Source organism: Xiphias gladius, chromosome 19, assembly GCF_016859285.1.
Source record: "Xiphias gladius isolate SHS-SW01 ecotype Sanya breed wild chromosome 19, ASM1685928v1, whole genome shotgun sequence".
Lineage (NCBI taxonomy): Eukaryota > Metazoa > Chordata > Actinopteri > Istiophoriformes > Xiphiidae > Xiphias > Xiphias gladius.
The window spans coordinates 2,990,731-3,012,115 of record NC_053418.1 but is presented as its reverse complement, the minus strand read 5'-3'; the positions used below and the strand labels follow the sequence as shown (position 1 = coordinate 3,012,115).

At 41.1% G+C, this 21,385-nt stretch overlaps 1 protein-coding gene across 4 annotated transcripts in view; it reads right to left on the bottom strand.

The window, feature by feature from the left end:
- Positions 1 to 2,661: 2,661 nt before the first annotated feature.
- Positions 2,662 to 21,385, bottom strand: part of cfap299 (cilia and flagella associated protein 299) — a 75,945-nt gene continuing 57,221 nt past the window's right edge. For 2 of the 4 annotated variants that reach the window (XM_040154391.1, XM_040154388.1), the window contains 3 exons: positions 19,107 to 19,249; positions 7,001 to 7,130; positions 2,662 to 4,297 (listed from right to left, as the gene is read on the bottom strand). In XM_040154391.1, coding sequence (XP_040010325.1) covers positions 4,205 to 4,297; positions 7,001 to 7,130; positions 19,107 to 19,249 — 366 coding nt within the window. In that variant the 3' untranslated portion in view covers positions 2,662 to 4,204. Of the gene's footprint in view, positions 4,298 to 6,709; positions 6,788 to 7,000; positions 7,131 to 19,106; positions 19,250 to 21,385 lie in introns of those variants that run through there. The other 2 variants (XM_040154389.1, XM_040154390.1) reach the window with 2 other exon arrangements.

The following is a 21,385-nucleotide window of genomic DNA, read 5'->3' as shown; positions in this document are numbered from 1 at the left end:
GGGGGGGGGAGAAGGGCAGGGCAGCGTCGATGTAAACACCGGCGCGGCAGCAGCCGAGTGACGTCGGCCGGAGGCCGCTCAGAATAATCGATCAATCAGCGCGCTTTTCTTCACACCTGTGGCCCATAAAGCAGAACTAAGAGACGCGTAAGGCAAAAATATTAAGGGTTCAAGCATGTTTTTATATCATTTATAATATTTAAAATAAAGTAAGACGTGACAACTGCTTAGACCCTATAGATATCAGTTTGATTTGTTTTCATTCAAAAAGTTGAACAGAAAAAAACCAAAAAAAACCAAGTCAAGATTAGTAGGAGTTAACATGTTACACGTGTGGAAAATGCTACTGATACTTATCAATAACAGAAGACAGTAAAGGCAAAAAAAAAAAAAGAAAAGGTCAAGAGGATTATGGAAGCACCTTAAACTGCTGTCTGTCTTCATGAATGTCAGTGTGAGTTTGAACATGAGGCCTGTCCGGCAGTCTGAAGTGCACGTGCCAGGAGGTCTGGTTTAACTCCCGGAGGAACTAACTCATTAACTGCCCTGAAAGAGCTCAACGAGACACTCGTTATGAATCCTACTCCTCGCTTGCAGGCTGATGTCATACATTTTTAAGTCTTAACAAAAACTTTCCAGTACTGTGCATTTTTTTTTTTTTTTGAGTGGAACAAATCACACGACGAGACTGCAACTGGAACATTTGAGTTTTATATTGCAGTTGCTACCGTATCCTATTAAAAGGTGGTTGTGACCGTGGACGCGGCCACGCACAGCAGTGTATCCCAAATTGCATTGGGTCAGTGCTGTGTTGAGGAAAAAAAAAAAAAAAAGAACTAAAGTGAAACAACGTGAATGGTGGTATATTAGTTCAAACAAGTGTGTTGAATGAATTCTCCCTTATGAGAATCCTTTATTTTCACATTTCGCTTTACATGCCGGGCCACGGTTTCATTTCATTCAGACTTCATCGTTGCATTCATCCCGCCTGCCTCATTGTTAACAGCCCCTCATGGGTCAACACATGTAGGTTCCCCGTTACACCTGCTGGTAGGTTCGCAGGGCCGTCCTCATCACCCACATGCTCATAGTAGAGTGTTTTAATCTAAGTCATGTGCATTTGGTACCGAAAACGAAAAAAAAAAAAGCTCACTTGTTTCAACATTTGAAATTTTCTTTATACGTGTGAATTTTCACCAGGCCGCAGCGTCATATTGCCACCCATCTAAGTCTCAAGTGTTACTGGTGATGAAATGCAGAGTACTTAATGATGCAACGGTGCTAAAAGAGGCAAAACTGCAGGAAGAGACGCCAAAATAGGGTGAGACTGACTAAGTAGTGCCTCTGCTGTCTGCGTCCCCGTTTAGTCTGAATCCACCTCTTTACCTCATGTTGTGTATATCAGGGGCAAGTCTGGCCTCAAACTAATAAAACCACGCTTCAGTTGAAACCCCAACAGCTTAAAGGCCCAGTAAAAGAAATGAAGAAGGATATAATCATTTAAATGAGACTTTATTGTGAAATAATTAGTGTTTACAGACACATGATCTGCCTGGGTGAGCTCCAGTAACTTGTTTTTTTTTTTTGAGGTTTGGTCTTCCACAGAGGTAAGGCACATAAAAAGTGGCCTTTGCATTTCATGAGTGATACACATGCTTGTCTGTCAAACCACCGGTATTTTAAGTTGCCTGTTTTTCATGCGCACATCTGCTGTTTTGATTGGTAGGTGTCTGGAACGAGTGATGCCACTCTTTCAGGGACGCGGAGCGGAGCGGGCAGTCCCATCACTATCACCAGGCCACATGAATGAGCTGTGGTATGTAAACCTAAGCAGCTGCAGACGAGGGTGAAATGTTCGTTTGCCAACCCGGCCAGTTTGAGTTCTAACTTCCAACACACACACAAAAAAAACAAAACAAACAAAAAAACAAAACAAAAAAAGCACAGAGCAGGGCAGATAGTGATTGTGACAGTCCTCGCCTTGAGGTTAAATCTGGGTTTTTACACAGGGGTCAAGGAAGAAATGACATTCCCAACACAATCCTTCTGTCAAATTTGAATGTGCCCCTAATCCTTTGTTGGTCCAGTTTGTTTTGTTGAAACAATTGAAAAGACAAAACCAGTTTTTCCAGAGCCCTTTTAACACGAACAGCTCAAAATATACGTTTAAAAATATACATTTCAAGACATACAACAACGATCGTTTTCACCCAGTCAATTATGTTTTTTAAAAACTCCTTAAGACTTTCACATACTCTGTTCATCATCACCCCAAAACGGGCCAAAAAAACAAAACAATAAATGATAAACAAAAATGAAAACAGCAAATCAAAAGACAGAAACCCACTAACTAAGGAAACCTGAAACCAAACCCCATTTGCTCGAAAACCCCTGCTTTTACAGAACCAGAACCCATAATCCCTGTGTCAATACACATATTGTTTCAATGATACCAACAGGATCCAGTTCAGTCAAAACAGACAAACAGATGCAGCCATTGGAAATCTGCTCTGGTATCAGGGTGCCGAAGAGACATCAGAGTGTTTTGTAAGAATGAACTAATTCGGTTAAACCTTGTAAACATCCAACAGCAGAATGGATGATCTTCATGAAAGTTAGATGAAAAAAAAAAAAAAAAAAAAAATCAAATCGATACCCCTCTGATGTTTGTGCATTAAATATTAAGCTACAGCCAGGAGACAGTTAGCTTAGCTCACTCTGAAGCCTGGGAACAGGGGTAAACAGCTACCCTAGGACTGTGGAATAGAAAATGTGCTTTAGAGGTGCTGGTTGGTGGATTTTGATACCTTTGGAGAGGCTAGCTGTTTCCCCTTGGTTCTAGTCCTTATGCTAAGCTAAACTAACTGGCCACTGGCTTTAACTTCATATCGACCGTACATATATCTAGCTCTCGGAACGCAAATACGCATTTTTCCCGAAAATAATGTCAAACTACTGTTTTAAAGACTATTATTTTTCCATTGAAATGTGATTTTGTTTTCCCATTATGCCATTTTTGTAAGTGACTTAATCATCAGAAAACAATTTTGTTTTTTTTGCAACTGAACATCGACAAAGGACTACGTTGAATACCTACATTTTAAATTTTCAATTAACAGCATTCTGGGGAACAATCCAAAAAAAAGTAGGACAAGTGCGGTGCTGAGTCTGGAGCTGACTAATGGTTAGAACTGTACAAAAGTGCCTCCACCCAGCTGGTAGATGTGCAGGATGTTTCTCTGTGACTAAATGGGAAAAAAAACACAGTGTTTTGCCAGTCTACAGAAAATTAATTTATGAACAAATGACAAAGGTCCTGTAAGTTGTTATCTTAAAGACATAGATAAGGTTAGTTGAGGTGGAACACATTCCCACCATGTATTTAAATAACAAAAGCAAAAAAAATTAAAATCCAGAAATTAAAAAGGGAATGAGCCCCCTAAAGGTCTTCTGTCCTTCCTAAATAATTTCTAAATAAGTAGAGCTGTAGAGTTGTCCTCCATTAAAAGAATGTCTCAGCGAATGACTAATATGTAAATGATAGAGCACTTTGATGTCCTGTAAAGTGTGCCTTGCATCTGGGAACATGCGGAATGCTTTAAGCCCATTACCCATTCTTCCAGTCCAACTGGAGCTACCGCAGCCTGGGGGAGGACATAAAAGCAACCCCCATCATCTTTCAAAGCTCTTACGCTTTTAATTTGTTTAGACAAACAGCCCAAAACATGCCAGGCCAAACCAGGGAACGAGCCCAGGGTCCTCCAGCAGGTTCCTGCCCCTAACTAAGGCTGCTGCTCAGGGAATGCCAAACAAACTGAGCCAAACTGGGCCTTGGTCTCCACTAATAGCATTGAATAAAAAAAAGAATTTGGGGCCAATTCTAAAATAATTTTTTTTTATTGTGTAATAACCCTATAATGTCACAAAATCTGAAGTAACATAAAACCTCGGGTTATTTTCAAGGAAACATCCAAGTTGTTGAACTGGTCCACTCACTTCTTCCTCTGGGAATCCTCAGTTTAAAGCCTGTTTTTTTTTGTTTTTTTTTACTTCAGCACCTCCACCCAGATGGCATGCATGATATGACGGGAACTGTTTGTAAATGATGGTGCAACCACAACAACTGAGTCAAATTAGAGCCTTTCCAGTGCTTTCCAACCTGTGCAATATGTATGAACGTGTCAGCGGCAGCAGCTTCTGAAGCTTAGACCGTCCTGATGTTGTGGTCGTAGATGACGACATGGATGTAGAGGTCCGACTGTAGGAATGTCCTTTTGGAGTCCTCACCGGGTCTAGACTGGAACCCAGCAGAGAAGCAGAGCAGTTACCGGGGCTTGCTTGGACAGTGTTAGCTATAGTCTAGAATGGTGCAGTCAGACTAAATGCAAAGTGAATATCCACTTTACTTCATTTGCTTACATCGTTGTTTTTTGCTGTGTTTATTCAACATTGTGCCTGCATATGCATTTGCATGACAGTTTGAACTTGGACTGATCTCAAACCTTAACAAGAAGTCAAGTCCTTTGTCATTTTTTTTGCTCCAGTTTACTTGCTTTTTCCTTTTCATGGGAACATTTTTTCTCAAGCTAACATTTTCAGGCCACGGCACCACTTGTGCCTTTCCATTGACTTTACATTTGCACTTCCTCTAAAATTTGCTTCACTTTCAGTCTGAACATACCGTGATGTAAGGTTATTAAAGCAGCATAAAGCAAATTTTGACCATAATGGGGCAAAGTGTCTCTAAAGCAATAAGAGACAGCTTTTCAAGTTGTTCAACAAATTAGCAAATACTCTACCTAAAGCTGCAACGTTCCTCTCTGGGCTGCATGTAGGTGAACGCCCAGGAGGGCGGTCGAGAAATGTTTGCATGGCTGATTCTTTAGTACTTGTTTGTAAAATTTGTACAACATTTTTTTTCCCTCTACCCGGTTTTGAACCCGCCTCCCGACAGCCGTTGAATTGATCTGTTAGCTTGCCTGATGCACAGGTCTGCGTGATTCATTGCTGAGATTTTGGAGGTTTGCGCGTCGGCTCCTGTCCGAGCCTCTACGACCTGTGGTTACCTGTAACACCCTTCTTTTTATACATGTTTTTTTTTGCAGAGACATTTACCTGTATCGCCTGAGATGCCTAACTGCGCCCTCAGCTACTGGCTGCTAGATATTCCACTTTATAAACAAGCTAGTTGCTAACTTTTTCCATCTGCCATTCAGTGCTGGAAAGGTAGCGTACAGTGTGTGTTGGAACTACGACACCTTTCCGATTACTCAGAATAATTCGATTCAATGTTAATATGAAAAATATCTCTCAGTGCAGGTTTAAAATGTGACAGCCTCCATAGATAGAGTACGTTAGCAACTAAACAAAACCACGGATAACCCAGAGCACATCTATTTATAATAACAGGTATATTAAAGGGGAGGCCAAATGCAGAATAATTTGACAGTGACCGAAACTGTTCATTTTCCAAGATGTTTTGTGTTACTTTAATGTTCAAACTGACACGGCCCCACCACTAAGATGTGAAGCCACTACCAGCTGGGAGCATTTATTTAAGGCTAAGTGTGTCGAAAGCCTCTAGTGGGAGTGGATCCATAGCCAACCATTACACTCAATTTACACTTTTACCTCAAACACACTTGCGGGTGTCCTAATAAGTGAGGCGGTCTTCCTTTGCAAGTTCAAAAGAGTATCAATAAAAACAGACCAATAAAAAATGACCTCATAGAAACATTGAGAAAATGGTAAATGCTGGGTGAACTAAATGATAAGCATCTATTTTTTACAGAAACCAAAATGTGTCATTAACACTCACGTCATTTAAGTATCTTGCTCTGTTTTTCACATCCATACAAGATTATTTAAAAAAAACAAAAACAAAAACCTTTTGTGTAGATTGAAATAAGCCATTGTCATAACTGAAATATGACAACCCCTCCACCCCCCAACCCACTTTTTGGCTAGGAAAGAAAAAGTGGTCATGGTATGACAAAGGCAGAAAAACAAACAAGTCACCCAAAATAAGTCGATGTGAGCCTTGATTTTGGAAGGTTCCCCTGCGGATCTGTGGCCACAAGAGCAGCTAGTGAGCTCATGGTGGGTTAAAGGCCGGATGGTTCTGTGCTGCTCCATGCCGAGCCAATGTGGGCTGAGCTGAGCTGACCCGGGTTCTGGGCACAGGGGTGGTTTGCTGTGTCTGGCCTCCTATGCCTTCTCTTGTGTTTTTAATAGACAGCCTGGTCGGGGCGGTGCTCGACCGCAGCTAGAACACTGTGCTGCCATTTTGGCGATCGGCCTCAAAAACGCAGTCCCCACAGCTCTGTCGGCAATTTCAAAATAGTTCAGCCCCACCAGCTACTTCCCTACCCCCCAGTAAAGAGGGAAACTGGAGAGAAAAAAACACTGTCAGTCGTTATTCCTCCAGGGCCCCCGTCGAACTGTTAGTGTGGAGGAAGCACCTGTCTCGACCCCCTGATCCTCTTTGTGCAGGTGGAAAGCAAATATCTTTTCCTCCCAGTGATTTCTTCTCTCTGCAAGTGATTCTCTTACAGGCTCCCTCTGAAAATGACTGTCTGACAACTGGGGTTAATTAAGACTCATTAAAAACTAGGTAATTAGTAAAGTTGGCAGAGAGGTGAAAAACAACTATTTTAAGAGTTTTAACATTTTTATTCAATGGTTGAATCCCGAGACAGTGGGAGAAGGTAAGGGTATGGAATGTAACCAAAGGTCCCGGTCCATATTAAACACACAGGATGTTGTGGGTACATGGCAAGTAAGTCATCTGAGCCACAGGACAACAAAATTAGTTTGTAAGTTGGTCCTGGCACAGCAGAAAGGATCTGAAAAGAGCGTTTTGCCCTATGTCCTTTTTGCTTTCCTAGGACAGTTTTTACTGCCGTGGAACAGGTGAACTGATCCAACTAGCAAGACCATTTGGCTCCACGGGCCTTAAAAACAAAGCAGGAAAACAACAACAACTACTAAAAGTACCTACCAAGGGGTCCACATTCAGGATCTTTTTGTCCCTCTTATTCTTAAAGAGAAGGCCGTGGGGGTCGTCATAAATCACTTCAAAGTTAGGGCTCGAGTTGGACGTGGACACCCGTGTCTTCCAGTTGTAGTAGCTGTAGAAAGAAAAGGTGATAGTAATGATTAGATCGCTGAAGTTTTAAGAAGCTTTCAAACAGTGAGGGGTTACCGCTGCATCGACGCTCACTGTCTGAAAGCTCCTTTAGTGATGACACTTTTGGGAGCAAAGTCGTTTGGGGAAGAACTATTTGGAAAGATTACATTTAACTGTAAACTGTAAAACAACAGGAAGCTCACAAGTAGTTTTGTGCAGCACTGGCCGCATTGCCCAGCCATTTGGTTTATTTTTTGCTTTTTTGGGCCCACACAGACATTGCTTAAGAGAGACACATTTGAAACCCATGTATTTCACAGTAAGGATGCAACCCATAGAAGGGTGGGGGAGCGCTGCGGCGTGGTTATATTTTTTGTTGTCAAATAAAAAGAGTTGAAAATAGGTCAGCTTTAGATGAGAACCAAGAAAACCAATCTGCATTGTAGCTTACTTTGCATTCTGCCTTTCCCCTTGCCCTATGTTGCGATGCACCTTCTTAGGTTTCACCGGCCAAAACAGGGCCTTAAATATGCAGTATGGATGTAGGGTTAACATCCATACTGCATGTTAACCCAGGATGTCTGGAAGTGGGACAAGAGCCCCCACTTCCAGACATCCTGTGGCTGACATGCTCCAAACGTCCAGCAAGTCAGACCACTCAGCAGTCACTGAATTTCACTTGAAATTCAAAGGCACTCAGAGTTTTGTTTTTAGGTTGGGCCTGTGATTGGCCTGTTGCATCACTGCAACGTAACACAGAATGAAAAGATAGGTGTGGTTCTGTTTTCCAGTCGTAAGCAGAAATGCGAGTCAAAGTGGCTAAGCTTTGCAAAGTAAGCATGTTTTCGGATTTCAAATAGGACTCGATGGCACTTGGTCTGCAATGTGTTTCAGCTCCACATGTTTGCACATAGGATAATAGTGGCTACAAATGTTTTGAATGTAACATCTCTTCCTAAGATAAAAAAAAGATAAAACAAAGATAATTGGTGGGTTCTACCTGACCATGTGGTATTCTGTTTTCTTTTTCTTTTTTTTTTGAACATTTTCCTTTACAGTCTCACACAGCAGGAGGCTTTCAAACAACACATGAGCACCACATTGGGGTCATGACCTAGCAAGTTTCATGGAGGAAAGACAACTTTATGGATTATTAGAGCATTACACATTGTTATCATATCAATATTCAACAGCAGGTTATAAAAGACCTTTGCCCTGCGGAAAGAAAGGAAAGCAACCTGCAGAGTAATGTATCTTTTATAAGAGAAGGAGAAGGTACAAGTCTGTTTCCAATTTGATCTTGAGGGCGCCGTGTTGGAGTTTGCCAAGCCAGGCATTAAAGTAAAGCTGTGGGTAATAAGCAATTGAAACCAAAGAAAGGGTTGAATTCCAAAATAAATCGCCGATTAATTTACAGCATCCGATTGGTTCCTGCTTTGCTTTAGGTTTTCTGTTATTTTTGATACGGCAGGGCAATGGTGTGCAAGTTTCTGACAGAGTCAAAGGGACGAAATGTTTAGACACTCAGACTACATTAATACGTTCAAAGAGTATCAATTTGAGGACGTGATTTATTAACATTTTACTTTGATAGTGCAATTAGGGTTTTGTTTATCTTTGCCAAGTCACAGATCAAGTACAGATTCCTCAGGCAGTTTACTGAAGGCAAGCTGTTGAAGAAAAAAAAAAAAAAAAAGATCCATATCAGTTCGACATTCCCTAGCCATAAATTTGGCAGTCCTTCACTTTGTGTTGATGTGAATTACAATGAGGCTGGTTGGGATTTGAAAACATCTCATTATGGTAGTGTTGAATAGTGCATTGTTCCCATGTTAAGGTTGGATTCGGCACAACCTTTCAGCTGAGAGGAGCCAGGCATGGAAATGAGAAAACCAAAGACACAAGTCCCAAAACTGGTTTAACTTTGTTAAAAAAATACAAAATCAATATTAAATGAGGCCAGATTCAGCTTTAGTGCCCCGGCTGTTGTTAATTCATCACATTAATTTGAAACATCTTTATGTACCAAACCACTTCTTCTTTGTATTGTACATATTGTTATTGTTAATTTAGTGCTCTGAAACGTGATATATTTCTGTGAAGCACTATGACACTTTGTTTTGAAAAGTGTTATACAAAAACATGTTAAAGAAGTGACGCTCGTGTCCTATAGAGCTGTGCTGCCCATTTTCAGTGGTTTCTCATTAATAGCTCTTTACATCACTGGTAACGCAACTCCACATGTCACAATCTGAGGCACTGAACGTTGCCTTAGCGGGCCTCGGCTATTCCCCAGCAGCAGTCTGTGGTCCAAGAACAAAGTTGGACCTCAGGGAGGAAGCCCGGTGTAAATTTGGGAAGAGGTACGTTGTGTTGGGGGTTTGACTGGGCTGAAGCTGCAGCAACAAGTTGTAAATATGTTACCATAACATAATTGGGCGGTACCAGCAAGCTGCAGATAATATGTCACTTGCGGTGATGCTTTACTGGAGCCAACAAATATATAAATATATATACACAGATATAAAGTATTATTGACCAACACTGTGTAAAATACATCTCAAAATTTACATCAACATCGTGAGACCTCCGCAGTCTTTGAAATATTTTGGCTGTTCGGCTAGTGTCAAGATATTTTCTGCAGGATCTGTTCAGACGGTAATGTCTAGTGGCAAAACCTGTTTGCAAATACCCAAAATTGCATTTGGGCCATGAAAATATGTTCTGATTGCATTATTAAGCATGCTTCCTACAAATTACAAGCAAACATACAGTATAGTTCATGCAATATAAAAAACTACCCATGTGGCCCTTCTAAAACCCACAGACCCCCTACTGTGCAATTTCAGGAAATGTAAACACATTTTTTTTTTGCAGAATAGCCCTTTTTTGAATAGCTATGAAAAGGGCCAGGTATTCCAGCCAATAACGAGAGCTACTGACTACTGCTGGCTGCATGGTTTTCCTTGATTGATCACTTGTCATATTCTGATATGATTCAAAATAAGGGGGGGAATGATCTATCTCCATGTGAGCCTCTGGAGGCTCACACTAGGACTGAATATCTTGACACTGTTTGTAGACCACATTTCAGGACAACAAAGGCTGACCATTGAAAATACAATTAGATAATTAAAATGAGATTGGTAAATAAATAAAAAGAAATGTAACAGAAAGAAAGATACCGACATGGCTGGAGCTATGTCAAATACCATAAGAACTGTGTCAAAAGAAAAATGTCTGAAATGATGTTTCACTTTGCATTCAGGCTTCTGTTAAAGACTTTCTCTGACAAACTTGGGGCTTGGACTTGTCTTGATTGTTTCTGATTTGAGACTTTCTTTTGTGTTGAATAACTTTGAGACTTGACTCGATCTTGTCTCAACTGGCTTTGACTTGAGACCTGACTTAGACTGGTCTTGAATTACTTGAAACTTGCCTTGGACTCGTCTCCAGTGACTTGAGACGTGACTTGTCGGTTTTTTCATCTGCACCAGATGTTGTTTGACAGCTGCTTCGACGCCAGCTCAAAAGAACCAGCAAATGCACCACTGCATCATGCTACTATACAATACATCGAATTTCGGAACATGTGACACTGGATACCATCCGATGTCTCGGATGTCTGTCAACCACCTCCTGCCGGCTTTCAGAGTAATCTTCCCTCTCCAGGAAACACATGCACCGGACGCCTCTGAGCAGTGCAAACTGCGTGGAGAAATACACTGATGCATAAAATTATAAGGTATGATAGGATGAGAGGTCTGGCATTTTTGTTTTTTTTTTATAGTTGCCAACAGAGCTGAGTAAAGCAGGTTAAGAATAGACTGCTGCAATGCCCCAATTATGAAATACAAATTGAGGTTTTTCCCTTAAAACGCAGGGGAAAATTATATCGTCTGAGACTTGCTTTCAGACATATGCATACTTCTTCTCTTTGTAAATTAGATCTGACTGTGTTTCGGTGACTATTTATACCGAAATGCCATACAACAATTAACATTTTTTTGGTCAAACACTTTTATTCCATGGTGAACCACTTACTTTTTCTTGAGAAATAGGACAGATGTGAGATATTTTAACACTGAACATGAAAAAGGCTGATGGAAAGTTAAAAAAAAAAAAAAAAAATCTTTTTGAAGCAATGCCAAGAATTTCGTTCATTCGTTACTTGGATGTGTTTATTGTATCCACCTCCCTCACTGTCCCATATGAACTGTCACCAGGGCAACTAACTGCACGGTCGGTGCACATTTGGTCACAAAGAAAGCTCCTGCAGCTGGATGGCACCACACCCAGACACATGGACCAGTAAAAGTGTGAGAACCTGGATTTGGTGGAAACAATGACGGTGCTCCCGGCACCGGTTCCTGGTTCCCTATGCATTTACCATGGCTATTTGACACGTGCACTGTGTCCTTTCACTTTCCACAGTTACCATGCTTAGCTCTATTGTTATCTTCAGGGGGTCATTTTCCAGGGTAATGTCAACAGTCTCATTACAGGGCTCAGAGGAGCCGGACTCTCCGCGCTGGGCGATATACATCATAAAGGAGCAAATACCTAGCATGTGTATTCGTTCTGCTTTTTTTCCTGTAGTGGCTGAAGAATACAAGTCCAGTAACTGTTTCTGAAGTTAATGCTTCCAGTGTAAATCACAAAAGGCCTCTTCAGCGTTGACAGGCAGAGTGCAATGGGTTGAATTTACTGTTGAGCCCTGTGGGGCTGTGTCATGTGCCTGGTTCAACGACAAATCACCGATGGGCCAGTTGATAGCCCAGTTAACAAACCCATACCCCACCACCCACCTACACACATCTTAATTTGGTCTCATCTGGAAACTTATTAATATTAAAATACAAGGGAAGTGTGCCCGTCTTTATGGGTTGGGAAAATTGGGTACCTCTGTGCTCTTGATTTCATGTTGTCCTTATCTTTCTTTTGTTGCCCCTTTTGTTCTTTAACAAAAAAGGCAGATGTAAAAAATGAGGTGAAATCAGATTTGAAAAAAAAAAAAAATCTGACTAAATATCAGATTAATAATAATCAATAGGAAAAAAATCTGTGTTGAAATCAGGCTGAAAAAATGACATTTAAAAGGGTCTGCTGAATAATTATGAGCTTTAATGGGTTTTAGCCGCATTTTTCTCTTCACTTTTGATTCCAGCAAGTACTTTCTGAGCTGTAGAGCTGAAACAATGTGTTGATTAATCGATGAACAGCAAACAAATATCAGAAGATGTCGCAATGCTGCCTCTACAAATCTGTGGCGCACATTTTTCCCTATATTTAAACTTTTCACAGACTAATTGATTAATCAATAATAAAAACAATGGTTAATTGCAGCCCTACGGGAGGAGCTTGTTTATTGTAAACTGCAGTGATCAGTCTCTTCTAGCAGCAGAAAACTTTTTTTCGTTGTGGTGAAAATGGTTACAAACTAAACATAATGACCAGTTAAGCCAAATATTGTGTATTGTTGTATATTAAGGTCAATGTGGGGGTTAGGTTTTACTACTATGTTGACAGTCTAAAAAAATATACACACATGTGCTGCTTACTTTGAGCACATACAACATATGCTCACATCAGTGTGACACCATGTTGTGTATTTCATGTTGTTTTAGTATGCCCTCAAGTCCTCCGTCGAGGCTACTAACACACACACACACACACACACACACACACACACACACACACACACACACACACACACACACACACACGCAGGCCAGAGCGATTGCATAACGCAGGGACACAACTGGGGGTTAGCTCGAGAGGCTAATAGCGTCTTAACTGAGAGAGGTTAGGGGTCAAGCTCTGTTTGTTAAAAGACTCCCAAAAAATACAGGCGACCAGCCCAATATCTTCACTCACATTCAAAGAATGCTCACTAATGAAAACGTATCTGTCCAGTATGAATAAATATCCGTTGACGATGAGGAATTATGGTCTTAGATAAAGAGTTTTAGTCATCTTACAGTTCTACTTTATATGTGGGATATCCAGTCCCCGTTTCAGACGTTGGATCATAATTACACCGCCAACATGGACAGAACAGCCCATCAAACTTGGCAGGAGGTCCAGGAGGTAACGCGGGTGGAACACTGAGCTAATCTATCAAACACAGTCCAAACAGTATCAGCACTAAGAACAAACAGTCCGACTGGATTTAACCCTGAGGATCCAGCCAATAAAGTATGTGCTCACCATGTGTGATGATCAACACACGTGACATGGAATGTTCCGGCTTACCAGCAAATATTTAGCAAGCTGGAAAACTCTGCTGCAGTAGAATAGCCCACCGACCCCCCATTGAAGCTCGGACGGACACAATGCTTCAGGCAGAGCCGCCGAATCACCTTTGGAGCTGGAACAGTTTCTCTTTTGTATTAAAAGTTAATAAAATAGGACGGCCGTGCAAATATTTTCACAGCAGAAAATGAAGCCAGACACACAGGTGCATCGCAGAGGCCAAGCGTGGAGGCAATATGGTTTTGGCTTTGGAGGAGGCATGCGCCGTGGTTCAGCCGAGCAGATCCTTCGAGTTCAATGTTTCTGTCGCCAGATGCACTCGGGGTAGAGCAAGAGTGCAGGAAATCTTTATATGATCCAGCTTTTCAAAAAGCTGATTGAATTAGAAAGATTAATTGAATAATAAAAAGGCATGGTTTCCCTACAAATACTCAGATTTTTATTTGGAGTATCGCGGCGTTAGGAGGATACAGAAATAAAAATCTACCGCAACTATAAAAACCTACTTGCGAAAAACATACTGTAACAAGGAAAGGAAGAGAATCAATTAGGACGACCATATATGTGAGATGTTGCCCGGCCTCTTAAAAGTCTTCACTAAACACAGGCACCGAGGAGAGGGAGAGATACAGAGAGGAAGGAGGGGAACTGCTAGAGTGCATAAACAGATGGTCACTTTGCTGGGGAACATTAAATAGACATCAGAGATGCTGTAGGCACATCTGGAGTGGCAGGAAGCTGGGTACACGGCGCTGGAGATCTGTGGGATAATTAGATGAGGGTCAGGACTTAAGTGCATGTGCATTTATGTGTGCGTGTCCACATCGGAAGCTCAGAGTAAAAAGTCGTGCAGACAAAACTGTAATCATTTAGCCTTTAAACACATTATATTGTATATTTTAAAGATCCCCCCCCCCGCCCCTTTCATGTGCATTATCAGAGTCAGATTTTGGTTAAATTATTTAAAGGCTAAACCCAGATTTTGCCCTGAAGTTACTGGAACAGACCAGTTTCACATGTGTATCTGAAAGTTAATGTCTGTATAACGGTTTGTCAAGAAAAAGGGCATCTTTATCAATATTATTACCAGTATCGCCTCAATTTTTGCGTGGTTTTGTGTCACTAACTGCTTTATTAGCTGTAAAATTTCTAAATAGGCAAAAAGGAAAATTCTGCCATCAAAAAATTTGATTTTTGATGGCACTTTTTTTTTTTTTTACTTTAACCAGGTTCCCCAGAAGGTCAGAGGCCTCCAACATATGCCTTTACAAACGATGTTTATACGACCCACCCACCCGGTGTGCCTGCTAAAATAAATCAAGCCCAGCATTCGACTGATTTTCGCTCCTTGCTGCTCCTATAGAGTTAGTGCGAACGCAAAGATCCAAGATGTGACTGAGAATGCAAAAGGAAAAAAAACAAAAAAAACAAACTAAAATATTGCCAAAAACAAATGTGTTTTAGTTTTGTCATCGGCAGTATAAGAAAACGCAAAGATGAGATGTTAATCAGGTTGACTCTGACATAGTTGCACTCACTAAGGTCCTTTAATGACAGAAGTCAAAATGAACAGTCTCGAGAAAGCGAGCTGCAGTTCCTATTTTTGCAACTGATGTAAAATGTAAACAAAGTGCATTTTGACATGGTCTTTCTTCTGTAATTAGACGTAATTTTAAGTTGGAACCGAAGGTTGAGACAGGCACATAATCTCCATCATGCTGTTGCAAAATTTGCGACTTTAAAAAAAGGAATGAATTGAAAGGTGATCTCAAAGGAGCAAATCTTGATGCGTTTAGTCTTCAGCATTCAGTTCCTGTGTGTTGTCTCATTATTTTTAAGTGCCATCACACCCATTCCACACAGTTGGAAAGTAAGAATTGTACAATTTGCGTGATCGATGCTTTCTCCAAACATCTCCAACCAATTCATTCTTCTTCTTCTTCTTCTTGTCTTTTAAATTCACATACTTGTTCCAGGGAGATACTCTGCTACTGCTCTTTTTTCTTCTTCCTTCAGACACTGCAGACTGTGTATGTGAACCTATCCACCCTTCCTTGCTGGAGGTGGGAGGTAGAGGCCAGCGCTGGCGCTGGTGTCGCTGCTCTGTGTTCTTTGTGGCTGAGGAGGAGGAGGAGGGACAGGACTCAGAGTCCTGCGGTGGGAGGTTTAGTGCACTGAGTGGGCAGCGGCTCCAGCATCTGCTCCCTCTTAGCGGCAACCACACTGGGTGTTATTGTTCCCGACAGAGATGAAAAAATGGGGGGAGGGAGGGGTAGAGGATGACATGGGGGGGAGAAAATGGGAGAGGTAGCAAAGCATGGAACACAAGGTTCGAAAAGTTGAAAATAAAGACAGAGAGATTTGTAAATCTGATGAAGTGCAGCATTAGTGGGTGGAAAAAAAAGAGACGGAGAGGGGGGGCGCGAAGTCAGATTACAGATGGAGGGAGGGCAGAGAGACCTGTTGAGGGGGGAAGCCTCATAAAAGCGTCATTAGAGAGTAGGCTGTACCTCCAGGCGTGCTCGCCCAATGACTCACACCTATAGCTTGTTAGGGCTTCCACTCGCCGGAGAAGAGGTCGAGTTCAGGGCCACGAGCGGGGTTGTGTGTCAGAACCCATGGTGAGAAATGGATAAGTAAAACAACACAGCTTCGCACGTCTGACACTTTGGTTTCAAAGAAAGGGAAAACCACTTCCAAAAATAAAACGCAGACTGATGTCCTTGTCGTTAAACTGCTGAGGCAAAAACCGTTTCCTGTAAATCAGATATATCGTACTTTGAATACTAACGTACACACTGTGCCTATAAAACTGGGAATCTCTGGGATTTATTAAAGCCTTCACATGCATATTGTGATTATAAAACTTCAGAACTCTGTGATATGTTGTATGTTGTAATTTTATACAATGTCGAGGCAAAGCCAATTCGTGGATGCAAACAGTCAGGAATTTGCCTGAGGCAGCATGAACTACGATGAATTCGCATTTGTGCGATTTGAAAATGTCTGGACTCTTGTAAAAAATTTTGAACTTATCCTAGGACTTTACCGAGTCCTGGGATAAGTGTCGAAAAAAGTCAGAGTTGAACACAAACACAAACACACACACACAGACACACACGCCACACACACTGGTTGGCACATAAACTGCTAACAAACAATAGCTTACGTCTGTACACTCTGCACATTGGTTTTTTGGGACGAACAGACATGGACCGCAAAAACCCTCAGACGGACAATTTTGTGCGAATATAGTGAGATAAAAATTTGCTTTGCGCTGTGTCTGGGCACATGTTTAACAGAAATAATATTAAAGGATTAAAGGAAATTGAAAACAATAGTTTGACCAAAAAAAAAATCTTAACTCAAAGACTACTTAGTAGCTTTCTCTCGAGCTTATAAAATCATCCTAGTGTCTCCATCACTGGTGTTTGCACAGTTGTCACGGAGAATTACATAAACTCCATCTGCTGATGAAGACCATGACATCTAACTGACAGCCCTGAAAAAAAAAAATCCATCTAGTGTACAATGAGTTAAGACTTTTTTTTTTTTTTTTTTTGGCAAATCTTAAGGAAAATTCTGTTTTTGTTTGTTTAACAACCTCAGTCTTACTTTTGTTTCAGCCACAGTGAGCCACTGAGACAGTCTGTACATAAATCGCCAGTTTAACCATGTTACGGTATCTAAACCACTTACTTGGAGGTGAAAACAAAGCTCAGAGTTAGAAATTATTGGGCAAACTCTCCACTGAAATACCCGTTTGGTTTCTTCCGAGCTTCTACAGAGCTACTGTACTTGGTTCGGCTTTGACCCATCTGCACTTACTGTAGCTGCACTGGCAAGCAGTTTTTTCAACGCTTTGAAAAATGACACTGGCCGTTTCAGGTATCATATTAACTTCCAAATACTTAAGACAGACAGTGCTCTGTGGCTGCAATGTTGGCCCTAATGGCCTCTTGTTGTGAAGTATGCCTTCTGATGCAACCCTGTTGTCAGATTTCACGCATTAGGTTGGTAAGTACTGTAAGAGCTCAAGTTATGCCTTGTAGGAAAGAACTAATTAGGAAAATAAGACCCAGATCGTGAAAAAGAAAGACTAATATTCCTTGAAAATCTGTCCACATCAGGACACTGGAGACCATGTTCTACCCAGTGTCACCGAGGTTATACAAGCTGCATGCCATTTGGCTGAACTCTGAACAAAACCATGTAATACACGTTCCCGTTCTCACCCCGGTCTAGTTGTGTTTGTCCTCATGGGATTTCTAGCACTTATCTGAAATGTTGGTAATATGTTACTATGCAGGAGTATGTGGAATGTGGGGATGGTTTTGGCTCCGGTAATTTGCTGACAGCTCTCTATTTACACAGCTCTCCTGATAGAAAAAGAATTATAAAGATGTTACCTGCCCCACTGAGGGATACAGACTAGATTTTAGCTGACACCTGTAAGGTCAGCAGTTCATTTATGGCTTTTGCTGGAATTTGTTAGACCGGCACTGATGCACGTGGTTGTTCCTGACGCATCTTGACTCAATATGCCAGATTTAAAGCCCCTGTAACTTTGGTTTCAAAATTTATAAGGAGGTATGTGTGCAATTTTTATGGATCTTTGGCATCTTTTAAATGATTCTGATGGCATATGTTAAGTGTCTTTTTTTTTAATATTTACAGAGTCACAATTTTCAAACTCTACACAGTGCAGCTTTAAGTATTTTTCCATGACAGTAAATATCCTGTCACTCTCCAGAGAGAACTGTGCATCTCCATATTCGGTCTTTTCACTGATGACTGGTTTTCAACCCCCCAAAACCCTCTAAACCTTCTAAAATGCCACTAACTTGTCTGGATTATGCATGGTCACCAATCTTAAAACCATGCTGGTTTTTTTTTGTATATATATATATATATATATATATATATATATACACACACATATATATATACAACCTAATTCATCCGATTTGATGGCCAAAATGCTCCCTGACAAGATAAGCTGCTGACCCAAAAACTGTATTTCTTACTCTGATTCTAATCAATTTTAATTGGTGTACGGAAACACCCAACTATAGTGCTACGACTAATGATAATTTAATAACCGCTGCAGGTGTGGCATTTTTGTTTAAAACATAACTTCAATGAATAAAAGATTCTCAGCACAGTTGCAGATTGATTTTCTGTCAGCTGAATTATCGATTTAGCTCTTCACCTGAACCTTCCCAAGGGAGTCCCGTCCTCATCAAACCAGCAAGAAACTTTTTTCTGAGCCTCTAAAAGTAAATCAGTCAATTAGTCGATCTACTTATCCATCAGTGTATCTAATTCTGAGATTATAAAATGTATTACATTCCTCTGTGATGACAAATTTCCTGCACATTAAAAGAAGATCAAAATCTCATGGCTTAAACCCGCTTTAATCCTGACTAATCATGTCTGTCTTGCCCAGACAGGTTCAGCACTTTGGCAGCTCTACTGAGCTGTACTTACGCAGTGTACATTTATTCCACATCCATGCTGAAGCCACAGCGGCTGGTGCCGTACATACTAACTATAGTGGCCCTTTGCACAGCTCCTTCCAAGCCTTTATTGGTCACTCATGTCAACTTGAATCTTTAATCCCGGATAATAAGATTTCCTCACTCTTCAAATCCTGTCAAATCCCACTCGAGTCAAAGCCTCCCTTACCAACACGGACATGTTACAATAGAAGGAGACTTACCATAAATCCGAGTGTCCTGGCATGAGCCTCTTCTTTCCGTTGAAATATGGTTCAAAATCTTGGGTCTTGAGTCTGTGGGCGTAGTCTATATAGCCAGATACTTCCTGTCCGAGAGTATTATGATCCCTTATGAAAATGACCGACTGTAAAAACAGAAAAAAAGAAAGGAAACCCTCTGTGTAAATAATCATGGCAATAAGAACTGAAAGCTAGGAAGGCCAATGTCACTTGTTAAAGGTGGACAGATAGAGGGGATCTGTTACAAATTGTCCCACTTTGAAATACAAACGCTCATGTTATACTTTTGAGTCAGGTTCAAATAAGAAACGAGTCCAATTTGTGTCGTCCTGCGAGGGCCCGAGTTCATCGAGGTGGGCCGTCTACAGAGTGCCTCGCTCGGATAAGCGCGTGGGACTCGAGCAGAGTCCCTCGACTTACAATCACTAGAGTCTCAGTTCTGTTCCGACACACCTACAGCTTGGGTGAGAATGGAGCTTAAAAATTTAATGCTGTAAGTTGTGTGAATAGCTAAGGGACTTTCTGGTAAAAGAAGATAAAAAATAAATAAATAAAAAAAGGGGGGACAAGTAAGTAAAGCCAAAAAAAATAGGCCCTATAGCAGCATCTAATTTTGGGGAATCCCTATGAAACTTTTAGCCCAAATGAAAACAGAACTTCTTGATTCAAATTCTCTTAACGCTAGAACTTCAACTTAGCTGTGCTTAGCAGTATGACGTGCAGCTCACTCCTTTAGACGGTCAGGATGTCTAATCCTAACACGCTCATTCCGCTTCTCCATATTGTAACTCTACTGCTTCTTCTATATAGTCTGTATATAGACGTGTGTCCATCCCGTAGAGGGATCCCTCCTTTGTTGCTCGCCTTGGGATTTCTCCCTTTCATCTATTGACATATGTCTTTGTGTTGAGTTTTTCTTTGTACAAATTCAGGGTCTAAGGATAGAAGTTGTCCTGTGCTGTGGAGATTGTAAAACCCTCTGGGGCAAAGTTGTGCTTTTTGGCTAAATAAAAATCACTTGGCCTGACTAGTATCGCTTGAAAAATATACTGATGTTGATTTCAATTATCAAAAACGTTCAGCTTAGTTTAACATATGTTTAGTATAGTTTAGAAGTCATGCTGAATGTTTTTTTCCCCTTTGTTTTAATGAACACCATTTCACACAAGCCTACTGTAACCCAATCCCCAGTGTGATGGACCACTCAACCTTCCTGGTTCAGGTGTAGCTGTGACAGTATGAGACCTAGTTTCCTCTTTACAAGACAAACTCAAACTAATAAATGAATTTAGGAGAGAGATCCTACCTAAAAGGCAACAAGTCCTCAAACCTAAATGATCAAATGCAGTATGTCGCTTGTTCCCACCCTCGGACACAACCCATAGGAGTGTACCGGTGGCAGGTGAATCGGACCGTTGTCATCATGATAACAGTAATGAACATGCGGTTTAGGTTGTGGAATGGTCACAGTTTGGCAAGTTTTTGGCTCAAAACTGTGGTTAGCATTAAAATAAGTTCTTCCTTACAGTTAGAGAACCTACGTCCTCAGGGTTACAATAATAAACATGCAGTTAAGATTGTGGAACGGTCAGGGTTAGAGGAAACAATGATGTTGACCCATCCATCCACCCCAACCCTCCTCCTAACCTGGACTCTGTCGCTCTTCATACTACGTCCCCTTTACAGGAGGACAGTCTCCAAAACAGGGGCCCAAAAACACAAGACCTGAGAATAATTAGGCCTGATCCAAAACGTGGCTCACCTGAAACCGACCCCGGACAAGAGATCATGGACACTGAATGATACGCAACAAATTAACAAAAACAGCCACAGTTAAAAAGAACAGTTATACACGTCATTTGTTCTGCACTTCAGAGTTTACACTCGCCGTCTTCCCAAAAACCCAAAGCTTTCTCCTGATGTGATCATGAAACTACACATGATCACAGCTAATAGCAAGTCTGCTTCCCTTTCACTGCAGTAGAAAGATACACACAATACACAAGTGAATTGGAGGTGCAGTCGTTGAATGGTACGAGGAAATTTTTTTAATTTCCAATTTTATTGGTAAAATAGAAAAGTGTGTATCTGTTTAGCTTACAATATGAAAGTGCCAAAATCGTGCCCCAACATCATGTCTGAGCTTTTCAGAAATTGTTGAAAAACAACCCTGGATGTAAGGGTGACACTTGGGCTCTTTCCCAATCCCAACACTGATTTCTGATTAGAGCACAATGAGTCACAACGAAAAAGGTTTGGAA